The 23827-nt window shown below is 44.0% G+C and overlaps 1 protein-coding gene and 1 long non-coding RNA gene across 2 annotated transcripts; both read left to right on the top strand.

Moving 5' to 3' along the window:
- The first annotated feature begins 2310 nt into the window (after window positions 1-2310).
- On the top strand, window positions 2311-11867 carry PSMB2 (proteasome 20S subunit beta 2). The gene is made up of 6 exons (XM_086765261.1): window positions 2311-2478; window positions 4062-4184; window positions 4728-4798; window positions 9550-9712; window positions 11201-11250; window positions 11641-11867. Exons 1-6 carry the CDS (start codon window positions 2388-2390, stop codon window positions 11746-11748), a joined length of 606 nt encoding a protein of 201 aa, XP_086621387.1. The 5' UTR covers window positions 2311-2387; the 3' UTR covers window positions 11749-11867.
- Window positions 11868-19322: 7455 nt separating this feature from the next.
- On the top strand, window positions 19323-23499 carry LOC147598074 (uncharacterized). The gene is made up of 3 exons (XR_015260938.1): window positions 19323-20467; window positions 20983-22729; window positions 22937-23499. It is a non-coding gene; the product is annotated as an uncharacterized LOC147598074 (long non-coding RNA).
- Window positions 23500-23827: the final 328 nt, after the last annotated feature.

The following is a 23827-nucleotide window of genomic DNA, read 5'->3' as shown; positions in this document are numbered from 1 at the left end:
ATTTGCCTGGAAAATAAAACGGGCGAACACACGTTCAATTCTAAGACATACTGCAGCCTGGACAATTTCCCTCTAATGATGGAAAATATTCCCCGATTCCTGCTAGGCGGAGATGTGCTGTTGCCCTTCTTACACCGACGTAACACTGGCAGAAGCTCCCTCACCCCAGGAAGAGAGGTAGGTCTATACCGGAGGCGTGCGTGCTTCCCAAACAGGGAAATTCAATCTGTCAAGAAAATTCAATAACAACTTTACCATTTAATTGTACCCCAGGGCCCAATAGAAATCAACAAGGATGGTAGTTGTTGATTTTTCGTTAACCTTCTCTTAAAAAGGTCTCAAAAAATAACTGTGACGTTTGGCTGGCTGGCTGCATGTACCTGTGCAAGACGTACGGAGATCTACGGGGAAAAAGGTGTTTAAAGCTGCAGACTGGATCCACACAGAAAACACTTAAGCACTGGCACAGCGCGTGGCCATTGTTAGGTAAAAGAAAACACCCTGGTTTGATTTACGCATGCAGCACTCGATTTAACAAGTGTAGCTACAGGCAATTGGAAAACAGTCAAAATGGTGAATTTGCTGCTTACACTCATTTCGACTGTTTCCTGAAGACAATTTGCTGTTGCTTTTTGGCACGTTTAGTGTTTTTTCAAACCACACAAAGGTTATGCCCAGTTCTCGTAATTACACAGCGACTTTCTTGGTATAGGTGCAGCTGGGCGCCTGCCATGCGCTGCAGCATCCAGGGTTTTATTTCCGGGGGCCGCCTCCTTCACGGCAACTGCCGGGGGGTTTAATGCTTCGGTGGCCCCTTTCATCAGCACGGGGCCGGGCCTTTGCGGAGCTGCACTTAGCGAACGTATCAGACGGGGCTGAGGCAGGGGCAGTCTGATCAATAAACCAAGCGCCGGCTGGAGTTACTCTGCTTGCCAGGATGGCGCCTGCAGTTAGACAGTGCCCAGGCAATTGGAGTACTGGTTTTGTTTCTCTTGTTATTAACTGTTTACATTGCAGCCATACCTGGAAGCTTCTGGGTGTCGCACAGCCACCTAAGACAAGATGGTTTTTGCCCGGAGAAATTTAAGTAGATTGAAAGTTGGGGGTGGGGGGGGAGAAGGGAAGAGCAGAGAACAGCATTTGCTGACCAGTGGCTGTCAGAACTCACGTCCAGCCGGGTATGAAACAGCGACGCCATCCAAGCTCTCTGCCTGAGCTCACAGAGCAGCTCTGAAGCCCTCAACTGACAGGAAAATCCTGTCACATTTGCAGCTCAGGAGTTTTCCCTTGGTGGTTGGCATGGACAAAAAAAAATCCTATATTGGCTCAATAGGCGAGTCAAGCTAGGGCTTGCCCCTTTGACTGTGGGGGATTCTGCTTGGGGTGGTGTTTGGGGCGGCAGGAGGGACTCCAGGCTGGACGGGCTCAGCACTCACTCCTCGTTTTCGGCTGTGGACTGGCAGGCTATCACTGCAGACAGTGGCAGCAGCCGCAGGGAGCCCCACACAGCAGCTCAGCGCTCAGCTCCGCACGCAGCTAGCACTGCCGGCTATTCCTGACACAGAAAGATGGGCAGCAAATCAATCACTCCATCGCTCCTGGAAGGGTTTCACTGTCTCTTCACAGTTCAGTTCCCTTTGACTACAGAGACCAGACGCCGCAGGAGCACAGTCGTGCTATCTCCAGCAGAACCTGTGCCCAAGGAACAGCTGCCGCACAAGCAGTTTCGTGTTTTCCGTTCCTCTTGGACCTCCGCAGATGGCCGCAGCAAGCACCCGGCCACCTACTCTGGCTGAGACGGCCAAGCCAGTTCGGTTTGATTCCACAGAGCGCAGGGCTACACCAGGCCGTGCCATCATCACCACTCCCTCTCCTGCACCGAGACTTTGCCTCGGCATCGCGCCCTTCAACAGCAAACACCGTGCGCTCGGGCAGGAACGGCGCCAAAGGCCCAGCCTCACAGGATTTTTGTCCCAAATCCAAAACCTAGGCCCGACGGGAGACCCAGGTTTGCCTGAAACCCCCGCGGTCCCCACAGGCCGTGCCTAGGGAGGGATCCCGGCGGACCGAGGCCCGCGGGACGCTGACAGAGCAGCCAGCGCCTCACGCCACCCCCCTGCCCCTTGCAGGTGCCGCTCGTTAGGCCCAGCCCCGCGAACGGGGCCCACAAAACGGGGAAGGGGCGGGGGGGGGGGCAGCGCTTCCCCTCGCCGCCATGGCCCCGGGCTGCCCTGCGCCACGTGATCCCTCTCGCGAGCGCCGGCGGTGGCGTCATCGCTGCGCGCCGGCGCGTGCGCGGGAGCGGGCGGGGAGGAGGCGGCGGCGGCGGAGCGACCGGTTCGCTGTGTCACGGCCCGGCCCGGGGGGACGGCGCAGCGCGGGCGGCCATGGAGTACCTGATCGGCATCCAGGGCCCCGACTACGTCCTGGTGGCCGCCGACACGGTGGCGGCCTCCAGCATCGTCCAGATGAAGCACGGTGAGAGGCGAGGCCCGCGGGCCTTAGCTTCCCTTAGCTCTGGCCTCCGCGGGGCAGGCCCGGCGGGGAGCCCCGGCCCTGGGCGGGCACCGTGCCCCTGGGCTCCGGCCGGGAGCAGGCGGCCGGGGACGAGCTCCGTGCCCCGGGTGCCCCTGGGCTCAGGCCGCGGCTGAGAAGAGGCCGTTAAAGGCGGTGCGGGTGAGGGGGGAGGCTGCTGGGCCTTGCGGTTTGGGTTTCATTCGCCGTAGGGGCCGCTGGCCGGTCTCTGTCGCTCTCAGCGAGCCCGGGTCTCAAAGGGCCGGTTGGTCAGAGGAAAGTTTCCAAATCTGAGCCGATATAACTGCCCTGTGCCGGGCTGTCACCTCACCTTGCTGATTCAGGTAAGCACTGGCTGGTTAACCCAAACCTTGCACTTTACCATCGTGTAGATGTGCTAAAAAACTGCACGGGGATAACAGCGGGTGAGATAAAATGCTTGGTTGTGTCTAATTCACTGGTAAAATATAAATCGTGGAAAAAAAGGAAATAATGGAAGTAAAAGCATCACTGAAATCTGTAGCATGTGAGCCAAGCTGTACTGAGGTTTTGGTTTCTTCCTGTGGTAAAACACGTGGGGGATTATCAAGCTCATTAAATTCTCTAAAATGAATTTTTCTGCCTACTCTTGCAGTACCCCGGACCGGAACTTGTTTACAAGACATAGATTAGAAGCTTACTTACTAGATGTAGTGACCTTTTAAATCTAAATACTGTGGTTTAGAAACTCTCTTTAAAAAAAAAGTTGTCCATTGCCGTATTGGTAAACATCCCATAATATCATGAATGTTGTAGCTAGCAGTGCTTTTACCGAAGATATTTAACTTCAGGTCTGTGAAAGTCAAGTGGAGTAGTGTTAGAAAGCTGGCTGCGAAAGGTGGTGGCACATACAAAGATAACGACTTTAAACAATTTTTTGTGAGTTCAGATTGGTTCCGAGTAGGTTTATTGGGAAACTTTAAGGAAAATATACTTAGGATATGGCATTTATTTGTCTCTGGGGGAGAAAATCCCCCAAATTTCAGGTATTTGTTTAGAGTACTGGCATTTACTAATACTTACTTCAAATTGCAAATCGATTGCGAGGGCTGCTCAGTGTCAGTGGCCGTTCCTGAGCTCTCAGACGCGCGGCTGCTGGCTGCTTTAGTAACTCTTGAAATCGTCTCAGATTGTGACACCTCTTACCTCTCTTGCAGCACAGATTATTCAGCAGCCTTTAGTGAAATGAAAGTCAAGTGGAGGTGGAGATGTACTGTTGTTCTCTGGACCTACCTTCAGCGCAGAGAAGCGGTCTTCCTTCAGCACCAACAGCTTCGGTTTTTCTGTCTCGGATATCTGGGTGCTAGTCCGCTCTAATTAGATGAGACCGCAGCGTTAGAGCGAGCGCAGAATTGCCTTCAGCGTTGGCATCCTAACAACGTGGATTCCCTCACACGCAGACCAGTTTTTTTAAAAAACTGCAGTTTCAAGTGAAAGTAATTGTTATGATATTGGTAATATATTCTTTCTCATGACTGTGGCTCTTAATGTTGTTTTGCTTTGCCTAGACCACGACAAAATGTTTAAGATGAGTGAAAAGATCTTGCTCCTGTGTGTTGGGGAGGCTGGAGACACTGTGCAGTTTGCAGAATACATCCAGAAAAATGTTCAACTCTACAAAATGAGAAATGGTGAGTTAAGGAGAATGATTACTCGCGGAGGGTTCGGAAGCGGAGTTAGTGAGAGGTGTAGTTTGCGCTTGAATGTTTGGGAAGTTCTCAAAGCTTCTCTAGCTTTAAGGATTTCTGTGTTTTTAGTGTCCAGCAAAGCTGGCAGTGAAGGCGGGATGAAGAAATGGAGATTGGGTTATATAGTATAAAACAAAAGGGTTATCCAACGCCCAAGCTAGCCTGTTTGTGATATAAGTGACACAATGATAGGTTTGTTAGTAAAATATTTCTCTTAATATGTCCATCCCGCTTTCCTGATATACCGGACTGAAAAATTCAGGCTGCATGCCCACAGTATTTTAATTTTTTGAAGCTATATATTTTCATGATGTATACAGATACGACCTACCTGGATTTTGAGGGCCCTTTTTATGCTTGTAGCTTTCAGAATAAACTGAAATTTGATAAGTGAGAATTTATTATAGAATATCTTGTTCTTTCAAAATGGGAGTGAACACGAATATAGGTTTGTACTGTTATCAAATACACACATTTCTTCTCCAGGTTATGAATTGTCTCCTACTGCAGCTGCGAACTTTACACGACGAAACCTAGCTGACTATCTTCGGAGTCGAGTGAGTAATAGCTGAAGGATTTTGGCAAAGGCTTACGGGGGAAAATGTCCGTTTTCAAATAACGGAGTCTGAAAAAGGTGGTGGCTTCTGTCTTTAGTGATGGATTCACTTCGCTGAAAGGATATTTTATTAACAGATGACTTGATTTGCTTATTTAAAAAAACTTATCACATCACTTACCAATAACTGATACAACTGTAGTCTTAAAATTCCAGCCTTGGGCCCAATAAGCACTTTGTCCCAAGCACTGCAGACAGCTAAGTGAATTAAGCCTCTTTAACATCGAGATAAGGTTGTCAGTTTTCATGCAAATACACTGAATCCGTTTAATCTTCTTGGAAAACGATTTAATAGAGCAAAGCTGTTTGATGTACTTAGCGAAACAAGTCCCTTTTGTAAACAGCAACGTGAGGCTTTTGGTAAATATCAAACCCAAGCTGGAGCTGTATTTTCAAGTTGCTACACTGCAATTACTGATTTTTCTCATGGTAATTTTTTCAAAGTATGGAAAGATGCTGTGAAGGGGCAAACAGACTTTTAACGATCTGAGGTCAGGAAGCGTTTCATTAGCATTCTTCTCAATGTGCTATGTGAAAGAAAATAAGAAGAAAGAGGATGTTGGGAATGAAGTTGAACAAACCTATTGGGGATAGGGAGCGGGGTAAATTAAGTTGGTATTCTGCACAAGCCTGAAGTGATGTCTGACAGTAGCAAATAAAGGCCAGCATTAACTTCAGAGCTGTACTGTGGAGGATTACGTGTGTGAGGAGTGAGGCCCATTCGCTTCAAGAACTCATCTGCAGGAGCGACCCGCGGTCGTTGTTCTTGTCTCTGACGTGGATGACAGGTGAAGGTAGCAAGTCTTTGAGTTACTAAGGTTAGAGTGAGGCAGTGGAAGAGCTGGGTGCGGGGTCCTGCCTCAGTCTCATATGTGAAACGCTGCTCTTCTGGTTTAAACTGCTTCAGCCAGCTCCATGGATTGAGCCTGGTCGGTAGGTGGTGGTGGGCAGTGATGCTGCTTGCTCTAGCTTTTGGAAGGTCGGCGTGCGTTTAGCGGAGCTGTGTGCTGGTTTGGGGGTTGCTGGGAAGCGGTAGTGCTGGCCCAGAGGGCTGCGGGCTGCCTGGTGCCACGGATTGTCTAAAGGGCTCTGACCTGCCCGAAGGGCGCGGGTGGGGCTGACGCTGAGTGTCCTGCCCGCTTAAGCAGATGCAGCCGTTTCTCACACACGACTCCAAGTACCACGGACAGGAGTAATTTAACAGGCTTTTTGGTAAATTTGGCCAGCAGGACGTGACATTGATGTGGCACTGTCACCTTCCTCTGTGCCATGTCCCTTGAGTCCTGATCCTCCCTGCGTCTCCCCTCCTTCCTGAGCCCCTGCCTGTCTTCCAGCTCACCTGCTCCAGATGGGTGGCACAGTGGGGAGGACACTGGCACAGGCAGATGTGTTTATTTACCGGAGACAAAATGTTGTGCTGTTGCAGATGGCAATGCCCTGGAGCAAGTGGTGCACTCTGACACCGCTGTCACACTACAGTGATCTCTGTACTATAGGGAGAACTCTTTTTCTTTCAACGTAGCACTTAATTATTTGTTTGTGGGATTTAGAACTTGGTGATACAAACCTTGCCATCAGAATTTTTTTCCTGTGGATTGTGTTACATTTTCGTAATTTGTGGAATACCGGGAGGATTAACACTAGCTCTCTGTGTCTATTTAAATTGCATGTGGGATTCCTGGAGGCTACTGATTTAATTATGTGGATGATAAAAATAAAACGAAAAGGTAAAACATGCCACTGCCTCCTGTTAGGAGCAGGAAAATAGTTTAGAAGTAAAGTTTGGTGGGGGAAAGGTGGTTTGTTGCTGTGTTGCCATTTGCCATGTGAAGCTGTTCCTGTTGTGGAGGACTAGAAAGTCTGAGCAGGGGAGTGGCTAGCGCTGAAACGGTAGTTCTTCAGGCATTGTTCAGTTGTCTAGGCCCAGCCCAAAACAGAGCTTGTTCTGCTTTGTTAATCACAGTCTGGGTTCCTCTCCATGTAACCTAGTTTGATTTAATTTGTGAACCTTGTGGCTCGTGTAGCCCAAGTTCTTGATATCCTGGGAACAGCTGTCTTGTAAGGCAATGCCTCCAAGTTGTTCTTCAGGTGGAAAGTATCAAGTGCAATGACATTGGGCTTGTAACTTAAGGCCATTTCATTGCTGTGCTCTTGTCTTTAACTGAATAGTCAATATATGGGTTTTATTACACTTCTCTTTTCAAAACATGGGGTTTGTACTCCAGAGTGGATGTGAAAAGGATCTTTGTTGATTTCAATTTGTGTTGCAACTGAGGCAAACCTAGAAACTGCTTTGGAGCCAACTGGCTTTCACAGAGGTGAGTGGTGCTGCGCTCCCTCTTCCATTGTTATCTACTTCAGCACCTCACTTGGTTCACCTGCTGAACCAAGTGCCAAGATTTAGTACGCTTAATACACTACTGAGGTTGTGGGGTGGTGGGGAACAGGAAAAATAACCCCTTGCCCCTGCAAACCTGGTGGAAGTTCAGTTTCTTGTTGCGATGCTGTGTTTAATTATAGGTGACAGGGTCTGGCTTGAGTCCACGGGAAGAGTGTCAGTTCCTCTCTCCTTGTCCGCGCTTGGTGGGATGCTTCCTCACGCCCACCTTTCCCCCCTTGCTGTGACTTTGGCTTCCGCCAGATGTCACGCCGCTGCTTGTCACCACCCAGCCTCCCGCTGCTGAGCTTGTTGGTTTAGCGTATTTATCACAACTGTTCTCTTCAGCTGCAGATTCTGAAGAATTTCACACATCTCTTAATTGCTGTAGTTATTTTAAATCAAACAGCATAAAGTGCAAAGATACTTGGGATGGGAAATATTGCCTCTAATAGGAAGGCAAGTTTGGAAAAAAAAAAAAAAATTACTCTATCCTGGAGTGTCAGTCATCCACTCACTTGGTAGAAGACAGCAGTCTTGGATGGATTTAGTTATCCAAAGCCGAGGCTGTCTTTGGAACGGACGGAAGGATTGAGATGTCCAAGGAATGCCAGTCCCAGCATAGAGATGGTAGTCCCACTAAGACAGCGCTGAGGTGCAGTCTGCAAATTTCACTTGTAATCATGGATGTAGTAAATAAATCACGTATATTTTCTAACGTTTAAATCCTACCATTCTTGAATAACAGGAAGGCATGGAGGACACTTTACTTGCGTTTGAGTTTTTAGAAGTTGTCTCATGAGCCGTTAGCAGGAGAACTTGCATCTGAAAAACAGCTTAGATTTGTTTAAGTCTAACACCATTTATTTATGGTTGAGTATCTCACATATGCCAATGTTGGTAATTCAAAGTCACACAGTAATTTGAGTGATCTTGTGTCATGGCTCTTAAATATCAACTTGTGTGATGTTTCAGAATAAATGATGAAATACAGACTAATTAAATGAATACAGCTGCATGGTAACTTGGTTCCAAATATTCTTGAATGCTTTGAAGATTAAATCACATAAATCACTTATGTTTGATATATAACTGTAGTCTACTTTATTCTTTCTACTATATTTTTACTTTTCACTGGCTAGTATCTTGTGATTTTTTTTTTTTTTAGTGCAATTTCACTGTGCTTAATATCATAGGAAAAAGTTCATTTTGATAAAGTTAATGTTTTGGCTTTAGGGTGAAATTGTGCTTGCTTGTTCTTTCTAATCTGTTGTTAGTTGCATCATCATTTTTTTCTTATTTTGTTGATCTAGGCTTTCCAGCATTTTAAGAGAGATCCTGTTAGTATGAATAATTTAATAAGAAACATTATGTAAATATGAAAATACTGGAAGTACATAAAGGCTGTTTTAAAAATATATGTATATACAATTCCCAAAGTTTCTTCTGAGCTTACATTTAAAAATAATACAGTGCACGCGTGTTTTGTGATCTTAAAGTACCCATCTTGGAAGATGATGTGTAGGGACATCTGCTTTATTCATTATGGTGGAACACACTGAACCTAAAACATGAAAGAAACTGCTAGGGAATTGCTAAATTTTCTACTTTAAGAAAACTGTTTCCAACCAAACAAAAAAGCTACTGCTAAGATAATGTTGCAGTCTCTTAGTAGTCAGTTTTGAATAGAAATGAACCGGTTCCTCAGATCTTCATTCACGTTGTCAAGTTAGCCTAATATTAAAGATTCAACTTGGTATGTGCAATAAAAAATCTAACTGCCAATTAACAGGACAGCATAACACTGTATAGAAGTGTTTACACTGTATGTAAGCTTTCATATGTGCGAAAATGGCGTGTGGTTAACAGCAGCGTGACTGAGAAAAGAGCATGCTAAATTAATAAAGAAGTTCTTATAAGCTGCAAAATGTTCACATTGTGCTCACATGTCGACAGTAAAAATCCACAGGTTTTGTGTTGAGATGAAAGAATCTGGTGTGAGAACTTGATTGAAGTTTTCTTAAGTTTGAATGTGCCATGAAAGCTTTTGAGGAAAAAAAAAACCTCACACACTAGCTCTCAGAAGAATCAGGGGTTTATGTTTTTATTTGCTTATGCATTCTGTGTTACCAAAAGACCTAATCATTTTTAGCTTGGGACCCATAACCTGCAGACAGCTTTGATGTAGTTGGTAGTGGCATCTTATGGTGAAGAACTGTGCAACAAACTGTTGCTGTTCTGTAGGTGGCATGGGGAATTAAAACTCGGAGATTTGGGTGTGCCTGCTTTAATGAAAGCATGGTTTTTGTTTGTAGACCCCTTACCACGTCAACCTTCTCCTGGCTGGCTACGATGACCACGAAGGTCCTGCCCTTTATTACATGGATTACCTCGCGGCTCTGGCTAAAGCTCCTTTTGCAGCACATGGGTATGGTGCATTCCTTACCCTCAGCATCCTTGACCGCCATTACAAGCCAGGTGAGTTGAGTCTATGGAGAAGAAAGTTCTCCTGTTACCGATTAATGAATTAAAGGCTTAAACTGAGAGACTGACATTTGCTGAGTCAGAAGATCCAGCACAATTGCTGTAGTGCTACAGATTTGAACTTGACTTTTTGTTAGAATGAATGTAGCTTTAAAGATTGCCTTCTGTTTTTGCTGAAAAGGTAATGTGAAACTAGTCAACTCCTTAAAGTGTTTTCCTGTTTAAAGCACAACAGAGTGTAAGTGAAGGAAGTTCCAATTTATTCTAAAACATGACTAGACTTTCCTGGGCCATTAGCTGTTAGCAGTCTGTTTCTAATAAATAACATTTTGATAACTTTATCTTCTGCTTGCTTGTCTGTTGGCTGTGACGTGTACATTTTCCCAGAGTATCAATCTTCAGAGGGTGGTCCCAGATCCTGTGGCTCTTGGATTGGCTTTGTGTGTGATATGTTAAAAACATAAAGTGAAAAGATATTCCTGGCGAGTTTGTCTTCGGTAATCTGAAGTGGTGGTAAAGATTGGTTGGTTTAGTTTACAGTTTTAAGCGTATGGTAGCTGTTGATCACAATTCTTGTACGTGTCTGTACCTGTCTTAAGTTTTAGTTTTAGCATCATAATCCAGTTCTTACACTGCCAAGGAATAAATATGGCCCCATACCCACTTTACCGATGTACAAATCTTGGAATATTGTTAATCTGACATCTTTGGCTTTAGTTACAAAACTACTTTATTCCTGTGTACAAAGCTGAGTTTAATCTCATAGCAGAGAGGTTTGCTTGGTAACGGTTTCATCTGTCTCCTGCAAGGAATGTAGCAATAAACTGACAATTTTATTCTTTATTCAGACTCCTGCCTGAACAGGGGATGCAGCTCTGGAGCAAACTCTAGAAACAAGTTTTGTGAGAGCTTAGTTGTTTTCTGGTCATGTCCCTTGAAGATTATACTGCTCCATTTCCACCATTCCTTGTGAAAAGAGAAAAACAGTGAGCCACAATACGTTGTCATGCCTTGTCATCCCTATAGAGTGCTGGATTTTATCCTAATGTGTGAGAACAGTAGGGGCATCACACACGTGCCTTTCCCATTATTAAAACCAATACCCAGCAGGGAACGTAGCACTGAAACCAATCTCCGCCTACTGTCACTGCCTTGCAGCCGGCTGTGGACAGATGGAGCTGATTTGAAACTGTAATAAACTCGAGGAGAGAGAGACGGCTGGACTTCTCCGAAGCCCAGTCTCTGGCCATGGGAGGCAAAATTCCGTCATGCTTCCCATTCGGTGTAACAAATCGATTCTCAATGGCTTGTTGCAGCATGAGCGCTTTGGTGCAGGACGTCCTCGGTACATCTGGAAAGTGTTTTCTGTGAGCTGGGAAGGAGAGGTTTTGGTGCTCAGCTGAAAAGTTGTTTAAATTTAATAAAGTTTCTGTTGCGAGAGATGGCCTCTAATTCAGTCAATCTGTGGATGTTTTCTTTCAGGTATGACACGTGAGGAAGCTGTGGAGCTCCTAAAAAAATGTCTAGAGGAGGTGAGTTTCCAAACTTAGGCCCTTAAAATCTTGAGAAAGGAATGTTTGTTTGCATTCATTTGCTGATATTTTCCTGTTCCTCTTGTAGCTTTTTTTTTTGCTATCTTTGCCAGAAGGAGTAATAAATGCACATAGACCAGATGTGGAATAGCTACTGAGGAAAAGGATTTGTGGGCACTTGCGTTGTCTTAGCGTGGTTCATGTCCTCTAGAATGTAAACTTGAAGCTTAATTGGTTTCCTTTACTTCTGCTTCTTCCATGCTTAGCATAATATTGGTACAGATAGTCTTTGACTTTTTTCTTTTGTGTTTATTCTGAACATAAACTACGCTCTTCTCTTTTATTTAAGCTTTGAATGAATCTCATCTCTTTCTGTCTTTTGTTGAACAGCTTCAGAAACGCTTCATCCTAAATCTGGCTTCTTTCAATGCCCGGTTCGTTGACAAAGATGGCATCCATGAAGTGGACAATATACCCCTTCCAAAAATGACATCCTAACCCCCGAGATCTTTCTTCAACAGTCGTCTTTGTTCACTTTTGGTTTTTTCTATTAATTTGAGGCTCAAAGTCATGTACTGCACTGGGAGATCAAATAAAGATTGACGTTTGTATAGCCAGTTTTATCTTTTTATTCCACTGATCCTTCCTGAGACTATTTAAGTAAATTGTTAATTACAACGAAGGTGAAACTTGGTTTACTGTTGATGGGTACACATTCAGGTTACTTTTTCTTTCCTTTACTCGTCCCTCCCAAGTTTATTTTTCCAAAGATGCTACTGCTGTTTGCTTTATTAAATGGTAATAATCAGGTTTTCAAAGACTTAATTTGCTTTTCTTTTGCTTTGTTTCAGTTTAAGTGAAGGGTGAAGGAAAAGATTTTCAAGTAGAATGGATTTTGAATTGCTAGTGGCACTTTTAACTCAGCTGGCCATGCTTCTGTTACTAGGAAGTAATATTCTCCTGCTGGCACAGTAGGCTCCTAACTACATTAAGTATTTTAAATATAAACTGATTTATCAATTGTGATTTTTTTCTTGATGTATATGTACATCTAGAAGTATGTGAAAGCAGTTAATTGAGAAATAAAATGGCAGCACTTTTCATAAATCTTTGAGTTACTCTCAGCTAGCTAGAGCTTTGTTTCCCTGAGAACAATCACTGGTCAATCTGGGCTCTGGATGATGTTTCCGTGTAAAAACTCCATTCTTAGAACAGGCTCAGATAACTGTCATAGAACGGTTTGAGTTGGAAGGGACCTTTCAAGGCCATCCGGTCCAACCCCCTGCACGGAGCAGGGACATCTCCAACCAGATCAGGTTGCTCAGAGCGAAGTTCTCAGTTGAGAAAGGTAAGTGACAGACCTGACTATATTTGTCAAAGCTCTTTTGATCTTGCCTGAGTCATGTGTTTTACAATGTTAGTCTCTTCCCCAAAAAGTTGTCAAGTCTTAAAGACCAAGTATTCCCATTTTACTGAACAGGTGAGAACTGGGTTAGAGACTGATACTTGCTTAACTCATCTGCCTCTTAAGAATTAGATTTAAGGGTGGGCAGTCTTAACTGAAGTCTCATCAGGCTTTGTAGTTTAATTCTTTCCAGAATGAGTTTAATTACCAGCTGGTTCTGTTGTAGTCATGGCTGCAGTGGCTTTTACTTAAGGCCAATGGCATGTAACTCTGAAACATTTTGCTAAAATTTAGTCTCTTAAAACTCTTATCAAATTTTTTTCCAATGTAAGAAAGGGAGTCCCCAGCCTGATTATTTTCTCCTGGCAGGTCACATCTAACCTGAGTAGAGGAGGAGTTCTAGTTCTGCGACTGAAATCTCACCCCTTTGTGTTGCATTAATGTATTTGTTTAGCTTACTATGCAGCATCTCTTAATTTATTTTACCACTGATGCTGAATGTTTTTGCAGGTTTCCTGTCTCTCTTTTCAAAGTCATTATGGCGGAGTGCCTGAGCTGTTGTGATATGTTTGTCACTGCATATCAAAGTAGCAATGCCTCGTTATTGGAGATAGTCGTGATTTCAGACACCAAAACCGGGGTGTGGTGCTATCAGATCATGTGAGTCTGGCAGAGAATCCGCCTGGAGTTTTTATTGGCACCTATTTGCATGCAGGTGATTAATAAACATAAAACAATTATTCCCTTGCAAACACCCTTCTGGATCCAGGTTGGAGTGGAACATATGTTTTGCCCGAGGGCAGGGTGCAGGATCTGAATCCCCCTTTGAGTGAAAGATACAGGAGTTGCATCAGAAGCCTCCAGAGCAGCAACCTCGAGGAATGAATAGATACAGACCTCTGTTGCGAAGCAGTAGAACAAAAGAATTGGCCCACAATGAGCCTGGACTCCAGGCTCTAATGAAGTAGATTCTTTCGAGGACTTTCCAAGAATTTACACTTTCTAAGGAAAGGTATAATGCTTTTGCTGTGTAACTTTGGATTGTTTTAAAGGTCTACAGTGCTGATCTTTACTTTTGGAAATATTCAACTTTCCTTTTAACACTAATATATGGAATTTCATTGGTTTTTTTCAATGTTTCAAGTTTCCCGTTTGCGTTACTTAATGAGAAGAAAACCTCTTACCTGCTTCAACTTTGGCCCTAAAGCTTTTGGAAACTGTATGTTGCCTAAAACCTAGGAATAGCTTTTGGAAAGAATTCACTTTTCAATTTGAAAAGCATCTGTATTTGTCATGACAGGCCTCTCTCTCTCATAAGAAATCTCTGAAATAATTGAGCACTGCAAGAATGTACTGCTTTGTACTAATAAGTTTTTTTGTTCTTCATATTATTTTTTAAAAATCAATGTAAACCAAGGTAACGTATTTCTAGGGCATTGTAGCCACAGTGAGCTGTTCTGCTTTGCTTTGGCCGGTAATTCTGACCATATGTTTTACTACCAAAGCCTCAGGGCCCAAAGAGTTAACAAGGCACTTTTTCTCGTTTTAGGTTTCCTATTTAAAGACGGTCTCTTCCTGAGCCCTGTGGTGTAACAGATCATTGCACCGGCTCATCTCTTCAAGAGCTTGGAGTTCGCTCTAAGATCTGTTTACAAGGGAACGGAGCCTCTGTGCCTTAGGCCACGTTACTTTGGGAGCGCTTTGCTGAAAGAAATATGTGAGTGTAGGTGCAGTGCTCGTAGGTATCTTTCTTGGTGTTAATTAAACCTTTTTCAAGGAAGAAAATCTGCATCTGTAGACCTTCGTGCTTGCTAGAAACATTGGCACAGAGGAGGTCATCAGTACGCAGACAGCTGGCTGGTGTCATTGTACTTAGCACAAGTTTGTAGTGTTGTCAAGACAGTTCTGCAGTCCTAAAAGTGACTACTTCTGCGTAAACCTGGGAGCCCTCAGCAGGTCTGCTTATGAAAGTTAGTGAGCCAATGTAGAGACTACACAGCAACAGAATAATCAAAGATAAAGAAATAAAGTGTGTTTAGAGCAATCCTGTACAGTGTTCTCAGCAGTCTGAATTTGACTCCTGTTGATGGTGAAGGGATTAAACAATCGCTGGCAGAAACTTTGTTGGTAACAAAATGGAGCTGTCACTTATCAGAGTAGAGATGTAGGAGCAGAAGGAGAGATCAGGCTAAACTATGCCAAGGATGTGTTTTCAGTTGCTCTTGTTTCTAGTTTAGACAGGAGATTCCTACACAAGTATTAGCTGATGCCACAGCTGACGTTACGGATTATGTTCGTAGTGCTTAGGATTTGTTGATTCCATTTTCCAACCTGAAGCAGGGACGGAATATTCCTTTTGTATAAAATGGCTTGACATCTAAGGAAGGAAAAACCTCTAACTGCTACCCGTGAAGCACTGTACATGCTATGTCTGTAAGGAGAAATAAATTTAATCCTACTCATAAAAACTTTATCCTTCAAGCCATTTTCAATTATTTTTCTTTAGATGTTTAGCCTTATACAGAGTTTCTGTGTGTTATCAGTCTGCCATCAACAGTAATTAAGTGCAGGAAACTTTTTGTGTGAGCACTGGTCAAACTAAACAGACATAAGTTGTTTTAACAGATTTTAAAAAACAAAATGGAAACGGTGAAATTAAAGCATGCATCTTTTTCCCATGTTCTTGACTATGTTGATTTGAACCTCTGTGTACTCCTGACTTGCTGAGAACTGTTAAAAATAAGTTAGTTGTCTTGAAAATGTGAAGTGACAGTTTAAGTGTGTTGTTTCTGTGCTAATGTGCAATTAGGTAGTTATCCAATAAGCTTATTCGTGTAGTCTAACTCAAGACAGCTGTGGAAGGAATAGAGAAAGCCTTTTGCTGTTGAGGAATAGAGAGAGGGGAAAGGATGTTTAAAAGGATCTCTTCCAGAATTGCCAGTGTGTAATGTAGGAAAGCATTAAAGGTTAGCAAGATTTGAGAAAAATCAAATTCTGCTGATCAAATCTATAGAGAGGTGAAACTAAATGTGGACAGATCTGAATGCCAGCAAGTGTAGTGTAAGCGTGGATCTATAAATTAACTGTAGGGCAACCGTGCAAGGTGGGGCCAACCTAATAACCTAATTGGCTGAAACGATGACTAACTAAGTGTATTTTGATTTGGGTGAAGTACCTGTTGCTTAGTACAGGATTTTTGATGTCATCAAATACTTCTAGTGTTTATGTACAAACATGAAAATAGCACATCTCCTTTAGTCAACTTGCGGAAGACAAAGCTGGCTCCACCATATTTTGTGTTGGTGTTCTTAGGATTATTGGCTGTCCTGCTACAGTACCACCACAGCGGCTGTGGGCTTCAGCGATGCTTGATCTCCTCTTGCTAAATGCTGAGCTTGAAATGCAGCAGATGCCACTCCCTGCCACCAGAGCTCTTGGGACTCTTAGTTTGTGGAGAAAACCTGTGCACCTCTCGAGCCTCTTCCGTTCAGCAGAGGGCAGTGATCTTGCACGCACACCACTGCCTCCTCCAACTTGTTTGGCCTCTTCATCTCTGTGCAGATCATCTGATGGTCACAGAAACTCAGCCTTACAGAGAGCAGATTAATGCCTTGTCCAGCAGCAGCAAAGAGGATGTACAAGGTTGTTGCTTTCCTTGGGAGATGCACATTTTATTTTTCATGAGTGTTGGACAGTTGTCCCATGAAGCAGGTATTTATCCATGTTTTCACATGAGGGCTAAGATAGCTAGTGACTTGCCAAAACCACCAAAAAGACTGACTGGAATCCATCCTCTGCTAGCTAGCCCAAGCACTAATGAACAGGGACATAAAGTACATCTTTAAGTTTTTTAAAGATCATGCCGTTTTCCCTTGCAAAAGTGCTCTTGGCATTTACTACCATGTGCTTGAAGTGAGGATGCTCACAGGATTTTATCAGCAACAGCATGCTGGGGAGGAAAAGCTCCAGCACCATGTGATAGCGTTTTCAAAGAACTTCCTGTGATCCCGCAGGAAAAAAAAAAAAATTGCTTAAGAAAAAACATCAGGAAAAGTCTGAAATGGCTGTTTTGGAATGTGGAATGCTAGAATACATTCATCGACTTATATTCAACAAGCATGTAGTGCACTGGGGCCATGACTGAAAGATACCATGATGGTCCTGGGTTTAGCAGCAAATCCACTTGTCTGTGTCATTAAAATGTCCCCAGTTGGAGTACATGGGAGTTGGAAACATTAAAGTACGTAACCAGACTCTGACATCTGGGAACTGGAAAGACATTTCCTAAGCTGGCAGATAATTTTGTGGTTTTCTTTTTTTTTTTGAACAGCAGTTCTTGAATCTTTGAGACTTTTGTTACTGGGCAAGGCTTTACAGGATGTAAAATGATCTCCAGCGTTTACTTATTTCTTATTTTAAAGTGCTGAAGTTCATTTAACGCGGTAAGGTTCAAACCTGTTTCTCTTTTTATTTTTTTTTGTTATAATCTTTAAAATCGTATAGCTCTGAGTGGGCACCTTGAAGAAGAAAACAATTAAGACTGGGCTCCAACTTCACTTGTCTTACAGTATTCACTCATGAGGAACCTGTCCAAATCATCACGCTTGGGGCTTTGCTCTGGTACATGTGATGTTCCTAGGCTGATGTGTGAGTATTTGCCGTGGTGTTTATTGCCCGGGCTTTGATGAAGCACCAGGAAGGCTGGCTGTGTGAACACTGCCAGAGGTCAGCTTGCCTTCATCGCAGATGTTTACATAAGCTGCTTAAAGATTTGAGGTTAACCTCTGCTGATGTTTTTAGGAGCTGTATAGCCATACGGTTTTGGTTTTGGTTTCCAAATTGGCTTCAAAATTTGCAGAGAACTAAACCAAAAGGGTTTTTTTAATGTTCAGAAATTGTGAAAAAGCTTATTAACACATGGCATTAATAGGAAAAAAAGTGTATTTGCCCTAGATGGGACTGAACAGAGCTATTTTTCCCCACAGCACTCGCTGAATTACTCCTTAGCTCAGCAGAATCAAAGGCAGTGACAACTTTTTTTTAAGAATACTTCAAAACAGGAACATTCCTTTTTTTTTTTTTTCCTTAAAGTCTTCAGACTTTACTAGGTAAGACCTATAGTGTAAATTCTCTAAGCCACCCATCTTTCTCCCAAATGTTATGAAAGATGCTCCATAGGGTGGTCAGGTTTCCTATCTCTTTTGCCTCGTTTTCCTGCAGACAGCTGGAGGCTTCCCAGTTTCCCTGAAGCCTGCCTCCTTCCCTGGCGCACCATGAGGCGGTGATGGGCTCCCCGTCCCACGCAGGGCTGCGGATGCGCTTGCTACCATTTTGGCCCTAAGGAGCTGTGCCAAACCCTGACTTCCTTGCAAAGAGATCCTGAATGGGGCAGAGTGAGATTTATCTGTGCTAAAAGGCTAGCGTGGTAATTACTGTCGTCTTCTGGAGGCTCCCTATGATGACCAAATTAGCAGGAACCTCTAAAAGCTGTAATATGCTCCTGATGCATGACAAGGCTGGGGGAGAGGAAATGAAATGAAAATGGGTCAGGAGTGGGAGGCCGGGGCTGAAGCAACTCCCTGTGGTGCCAGGGTCCATTTAAGAGTCAAAACAGCGGCGCATTACCAAGAGGGTGTAGAAAGGCTCTTTTCCTCTGAACTGAGCAAACTGGCCTTTCCACTAGCCTCCTCCTCAGCCGTGCCTGTAGCACCTGCAGCACCAGCATTTGGCGTGCTGCCTTCCTGGTCGGGATGCTTTTCCACCTTGGTTTTTGCAGCGAACCAACAGGCAGCGAGGTAGAACAGGGATTCTTAAAGGAGATAACTTTTTATCATTGGAGATAAAATAATAAACTTATAGACTGTATCTTTGTCTGAAACAGACTGATGAAACTAATTTGGGGGGTTTTTTGTGGTTATGGTGCTAGACTTGAATTACGTGTGTTTGGATCCCAGCTTTTTCCCAAACTCCCCATGTCTCCCTCTGCAAATCGCTTTAACTCCGTATGTCCCGTCTATTTTCTGTGAGATGCAGGTCACTCTTTCCTTTGTAATCTTGTCTACTGAAACAGAAATTCAGGGGTGAGATCTCTTTGCCAGGACCTAGTGCAATGAGGATTTGATGTCTGATGGCACAAGGCACTACTGGAATGGAAGTGTCACCGTCCTGAAACACGGTCACATATGCTGACTGGATCGGATTGGATAAAACAGTTTCATAGGAAATGCTCCTATTCTGAAAATATTTACTGCATGCTGAGAAGTAAACCAGTTGGAAAAGAAATATCCCTGGATGATACAATCTGTGCAGGATCATAGAATCATAGAATGGTTAGGGTTGGAAGGGACCTTCAAAGGTCATCTAGTCCAACTCCCCTGCAAGGAGCAGGGACATCCCTGACTAGATCAGGTTGCTCAGAGCCTCATCCAGCCTGGCCTTGAACGTAAGTCCTCAGGTTAGAATTCCTGTACCTGTCAGAGCAAAGTCTCCAAACTGTGATGACTTTCATGAACTCCAGAATAAAAGCGTGCTGTGTTTCACACTGATGTTCTAAAGCTCATCCAGTAAAAAAAACTCCATGGATCCACCTTGATCTACTTGATCTCTAATGGAGTAGGAGTCTTACTATGGAAGACTTAGAGTGTCCAATGGGAAGAATGTGATTTACTTCTTACAGCATGCACTTGAGGATAAGTAAATCCAAGATGCCATTGTGGAATTAGCTGAAACGTATCTGTTCTGCGAGATCATAAATGGAATCACATAGAACACGTGGAATTTTGGGTGTGGACAGAGGAAGATGGTGAACTGATTATTCGGTTTTGTTGAGTGCAGGTCATTCAGTCACATCAAGAAGTTGCAGCCTCTTGGGATTCTTTGGCCAGTTTAAGGCTTTGTACAGTGGAAAAAAAAAAAACTCGAGGGCAACCCAAGGCACTTCTGCACGACAGACCCATCATGAGGTGAGAAGGCTGCAGCATCCAGGCACATCTCGACGTGCTGCTGAACTTCGTGACGTGGAGCAATAGCTTGATCTTTCTCTGAACTCATTTCACACCCTGAAAAAAGCTGAGTTGTCTCCATTTAACCAATCTTGTTTGGCTCTAACCTTTGCTACTAAAATGAAGCCGTCCTTATGGGAAACGCTTCTGAATTTCAGGGTGTAATTTTAGCCTTTTCTCTGCTGAAAAGAATCAAATGAGAAGCATCTGAGGGTGTCAGGATAAAAACACACGAAGGAGCCATCCGGAATAACCCTGGCATCAGTTTTGCTGCCTGCCTGCCTCTGAGGTTACTGGGATGCCTCAGCACTGCGATGATGGGGTCAAAGCCTGGGTGTACGTTCAATGTCTGGAATTATTATTGCTCTTCGTGGTATCCCGGTTTAAAATGCAGTGATCCTCAGGTGGCCACACTGGGAATTCTTTGCAATGTAAAGGAGGTCAGACAGGAAGACCAAAATGACACCTTCTGGCTCCGCACGTTCGGATTCGGCGTAATGACTGGGTTAGACTCTTTCTCCCAAAGTCTGTTCGGATAATTAAGGCTGTAGTCGTACGCCACACACGACATTGTGCTTATCTGTCTAGGCTGCTGAATCAATCGTCTCTGAAATGAGCACTTTGTCACCCTTGCAAATAACACTTGGTTTACTGCCTGATTTAAAAATATTTTCGGTTTCGGTGTTTTCATTCAGCTGCACTGACAGGAAAAACTTCCTTTGCTCACTGATGGCGTGGCTCCTTGGATTCCGTATGCAAAGTCTGGAATTTAATGGACTCTCTCATATATGAAAGAATGCATTAACTACAGGTCAGCAAAGTCAGTTTATTGTGTTGTTTTAGTATGGAGAGCTATTATTATGCTGTTGCTTTTAAGGTAGCCTGCTTAAAGGTGATGATTTAGTCTATCCAAAGCCATGCGGATGCCAACACAACGTCTGCTTGTTTACATTAATGTTACAGACTCACAGGTCAAAGCTAACCTCGGTTTACCCTTGGGATAGCTGACTGTTAGGGAATTCAGAATTTTTGTTAATGTTCTTCTTCTTTTTCACTTGTCAAGGATTGTCATGTGGTTTCCCTGGACTTGTCATTCATTCAAAACTAATTCAAAGAAGATTTTTTTTTTTTTTCCCCCAATTCCCCTTTAGGATTGAAATTCCAGCATGTTCTATAACAAGCGTAGAAACCATGAGCCTGGATCTATTTTTACTCTTTGACACAATCCCACGTATTTTCCCACGACAATATTTGTAATCAGTGTGGGAATTTATACCAGGGTTGAACCCTGAGTTGTGTAAAAAAATGCATTTTTTTGCCTCTTAGGATGGAAGGGCAAAGAACACACCAGTGGACGGCCGTGTTTGACAGCGAGCCGGGAGGGGAACTCAGTACTGACTCATTGCAAAGGAGAATTGGCCCAGCACAACCTCTGAAAGCTGTGCTCTTCTCAGACATCTCTGTGGACCTGCAGCAATGAAGGTGTCCAGAATTTCTAGTCCTTTTTGGAAGTGGAGCTCTCAAGGCATTTAGAAAGTTGATCCTACATGACACGTCCACCGTCAGGCTTGAGCATCTGTGGCAGAACCAACAAGTGAATTCAAATCATCAAACTTCCTCCCAGTTAAAAGGTAATTGGTGGCATGCTGGTCTTTCTGGCACCAGCCTCTTCCTCATAAAACATTCAAAAGCCTTGCAGTTACCCAGAGAGGAAAATGAGGAGGGAGGTATTTTTCCGCCCGATGGACGTGGCATGTAATTACTGTGGGCAGATCCGGATTCTTTGTGTTGCTCATGGCTGCTACGTCTAAGAATTCCTTGATATTCAAAGAGTGCCCTAACCAAGTCGGGTTTCCAGAACATGATTACCTTACAAAATTATTTTCCACGCCTGCATATTACAGTGTGCACACATACACTTTCATCACGTATTGCAATGGCGTTTGCTCTCCTCTGATATCTGGCACCAGAGGATGTCTGCAAATTGAATTACTTCAGGAGAGTTATCCTAAATAACCCCATGTAGGGAAACCTGTATTGTAGCACAAAAGCACCTTACTCTTCTTTATCATAATCCATTTTAAACATGGATTATGCTGATGCAGAGCAGGGCACTCCTCTTTTGGAATAATTTTAGACAGGAATAGTTTTTGTGCTTTCGGCTCACACCCTGCATTATCCGGAATAGCTTTGAAGTGTAAAGAAGCCTCTAATGTGTCTGTAGTATTTCCATTCTGCTCCCTGGCTCCTCCTGCTTCCCTGGCTCTTCCTTTGGGAAGGTCCAGAGCCAAACCAGACCTGCAGAGCCTGTCATTTAGGTCTTTGCTTTCACAAATTTCATACCAAGGGACGTTTCCAATCCGATTCCTGATTTAAATGCATCCCTGAGCTTCTGAGGGGAGTGTTCGGATGCAAGTTTCTGACTCGGAGCCATCCCCACAAATTGTGTTAGTACGTAAAACGTTTCCTTTCACACTTCTCTGAAAGGGAGAAGGGTTTGTGTTTCTAACCTCCTGTGGTTCCTTTTGGGACAGTTTGGAGTTTTTTTTTTTCCTCTGTTATCGTCAGCCTGTTCTGCAACCTCCAGAGAAAACTGATGGGTACAGCTCTGAGAAAGCCCCGGTATAACGAGTTCTGCGATGGCTCAGGCCTGTGCCCATCTGCCCAGGCTCTGCCTGTGATGAGCGATGGACGCGTAGGGGACTGCAAACGTGCTCTCTAAAATCACCCCTCTTCCATCGCGTCAAAAGCCGTTTACACACCCGCTTCCATGAAACACCACGGCTTCTCTCTTGTCTTCTGGTCATCTATCTAAACCGGCTTCCTGGCTATTATTTGGTGTCCTGCTCTAGTTTTAGTGTCATCGCTCCCTGTTTGTTGTCACTCCTTTACAGCGTTGTTTCCCATGCCTTTGCCGTGTGCCGCTCGTGTCCCTCACAGGCGGCGCGGCTCTGATCCCCTCCCTGCCCTCGCACAGGAGTCGGTTCCCACCCAAGATCTCCCTGGCCGAGAGACGTGGGGCTGCCCAGATCTGCAAGCGCCGTTCAGACAGAGCAATACCGTGCAAGCGCAGGTATGTCACGTGCTATAATCTGTTTTCTGCTTTGTTAATCCTTTTTTTTTTTTAACATTTCCCATCATTTTGTTTGTATTTCCAACCTCCTGTGAGTACGAGGAGGCTGTTCTCATGCCACAAACATAGCAGCTAATCTAGAGCTTCACTGCATACAGATTAGCAGGGTTATTTTATCTGCTAATTTATCGCTCGTTGTCTTGATAGCACAGGGTCCTTCTGCAGCTCCTCGCAGACAGGTTTAGATCTGACTGTCCGGAGCAGCTCAGAAACATCCACAAACACATCGTTTCACTGTTCATCTCCGGCATCCTCAGAGGCGCCGGCCGGCTCGGCTGCGACGGCTTCTGAGATCAGGGCATCGCCGCCAGCTCCTGCCATTCCCTGAACTCTGTGACTGCGCAGACCAGTCAAACGCCAGCCATCCAACTGGAGGATGCAGTTTCTTAAATCTATAGAGTATTTCGAGATACTGCCGCAGAGGCAGAAGGATCCTTGTTAACAAAGACGACGGAGGTGCTCTCTTCAAATAAAAAGAGGTTTATTAAGATAATGAGAATGACATCGTAGTGTGGGTGTTGTACATCTATTGCAGCATTAAGAGAAACAACAGCAAGTACAAAATCCTGCAGAACTTCTATAGTCATCATCATCACAGCCTAGCTTGTCCATGCTACAGTTTTGTGTACCCAAAACTTCATTCCCATTTCTAATGGCAGAAAATCCAAAGACTTTCATCTTTAAACAAAAAAAAAAAAAAAAAAAACAAACCCCAAAACAAAAAAAAATTTTAAAAAAAGGTAAAACAAAAACCCCCATTCAATTTGATATAAATAACTTGCACTGGACATTTTAAAACTTTTGGATTTTAATTACACATAAATAAATATATACAGATCTAGAACAGTTCAGTTTGGCCTGGTTCAAGTTCTGCTCCTTGTGCTTTATTAATTATCATTAGTTTTAGAAACTCGTGTGCTGTTATCTGTGGGTTTTGGAGTTTTAATAAGTCCTGGGTTCAACTTCACCTGCTTTATCCCCGGCTGTGACCGCGGCGGTGGGGAAGGCTCTCCTCGCTCGGTTCCTGCCCCGGGAGCC

Source organism: Chlamydotis macqueenii, chromosome 22 (assembly GCF_036417535.1).
Source record: "Chlamydotis macqueenii isolate bChlMac1 chromosome 22, bChlMac1.mat, whole genome shotgun sequence".
Lineage (NCBI taxonomy): Eukaryota > Metazoa > Chordata > Aves > Otidiformes > Otididae > Chlamydotis > Chlamydotis macqueenii.
This window is presented reverse-complemented; position numbering and strand designations above follow the sequence as displayed.

Excerpts from the sequence above, each read along its gene's own strand:
- PSMB2 (XM_086765261.1), top strand. The coding sequence starts at position 2,388 with ATGGAGTACCTGATCGGCATCCAGGGCCCCGACTACGTCCTGGTGGCC. Across the intron at positions 2,479-4,061 it reads CATCGTCCAGATGAAGCACG|ACCACGACAAAATGTTTAAG; the intron begins GTGAGAGGCGAG and ends TGCTTTGCCTAG. Across the intron at positions 11,251-11,640 it reads TAAAAAAATGTCTAGAGGAG|CTTCAGAAACGCTTCATCCT; the intron begins GTGAGTTTCCAA and ends TTTGTTGAACAG.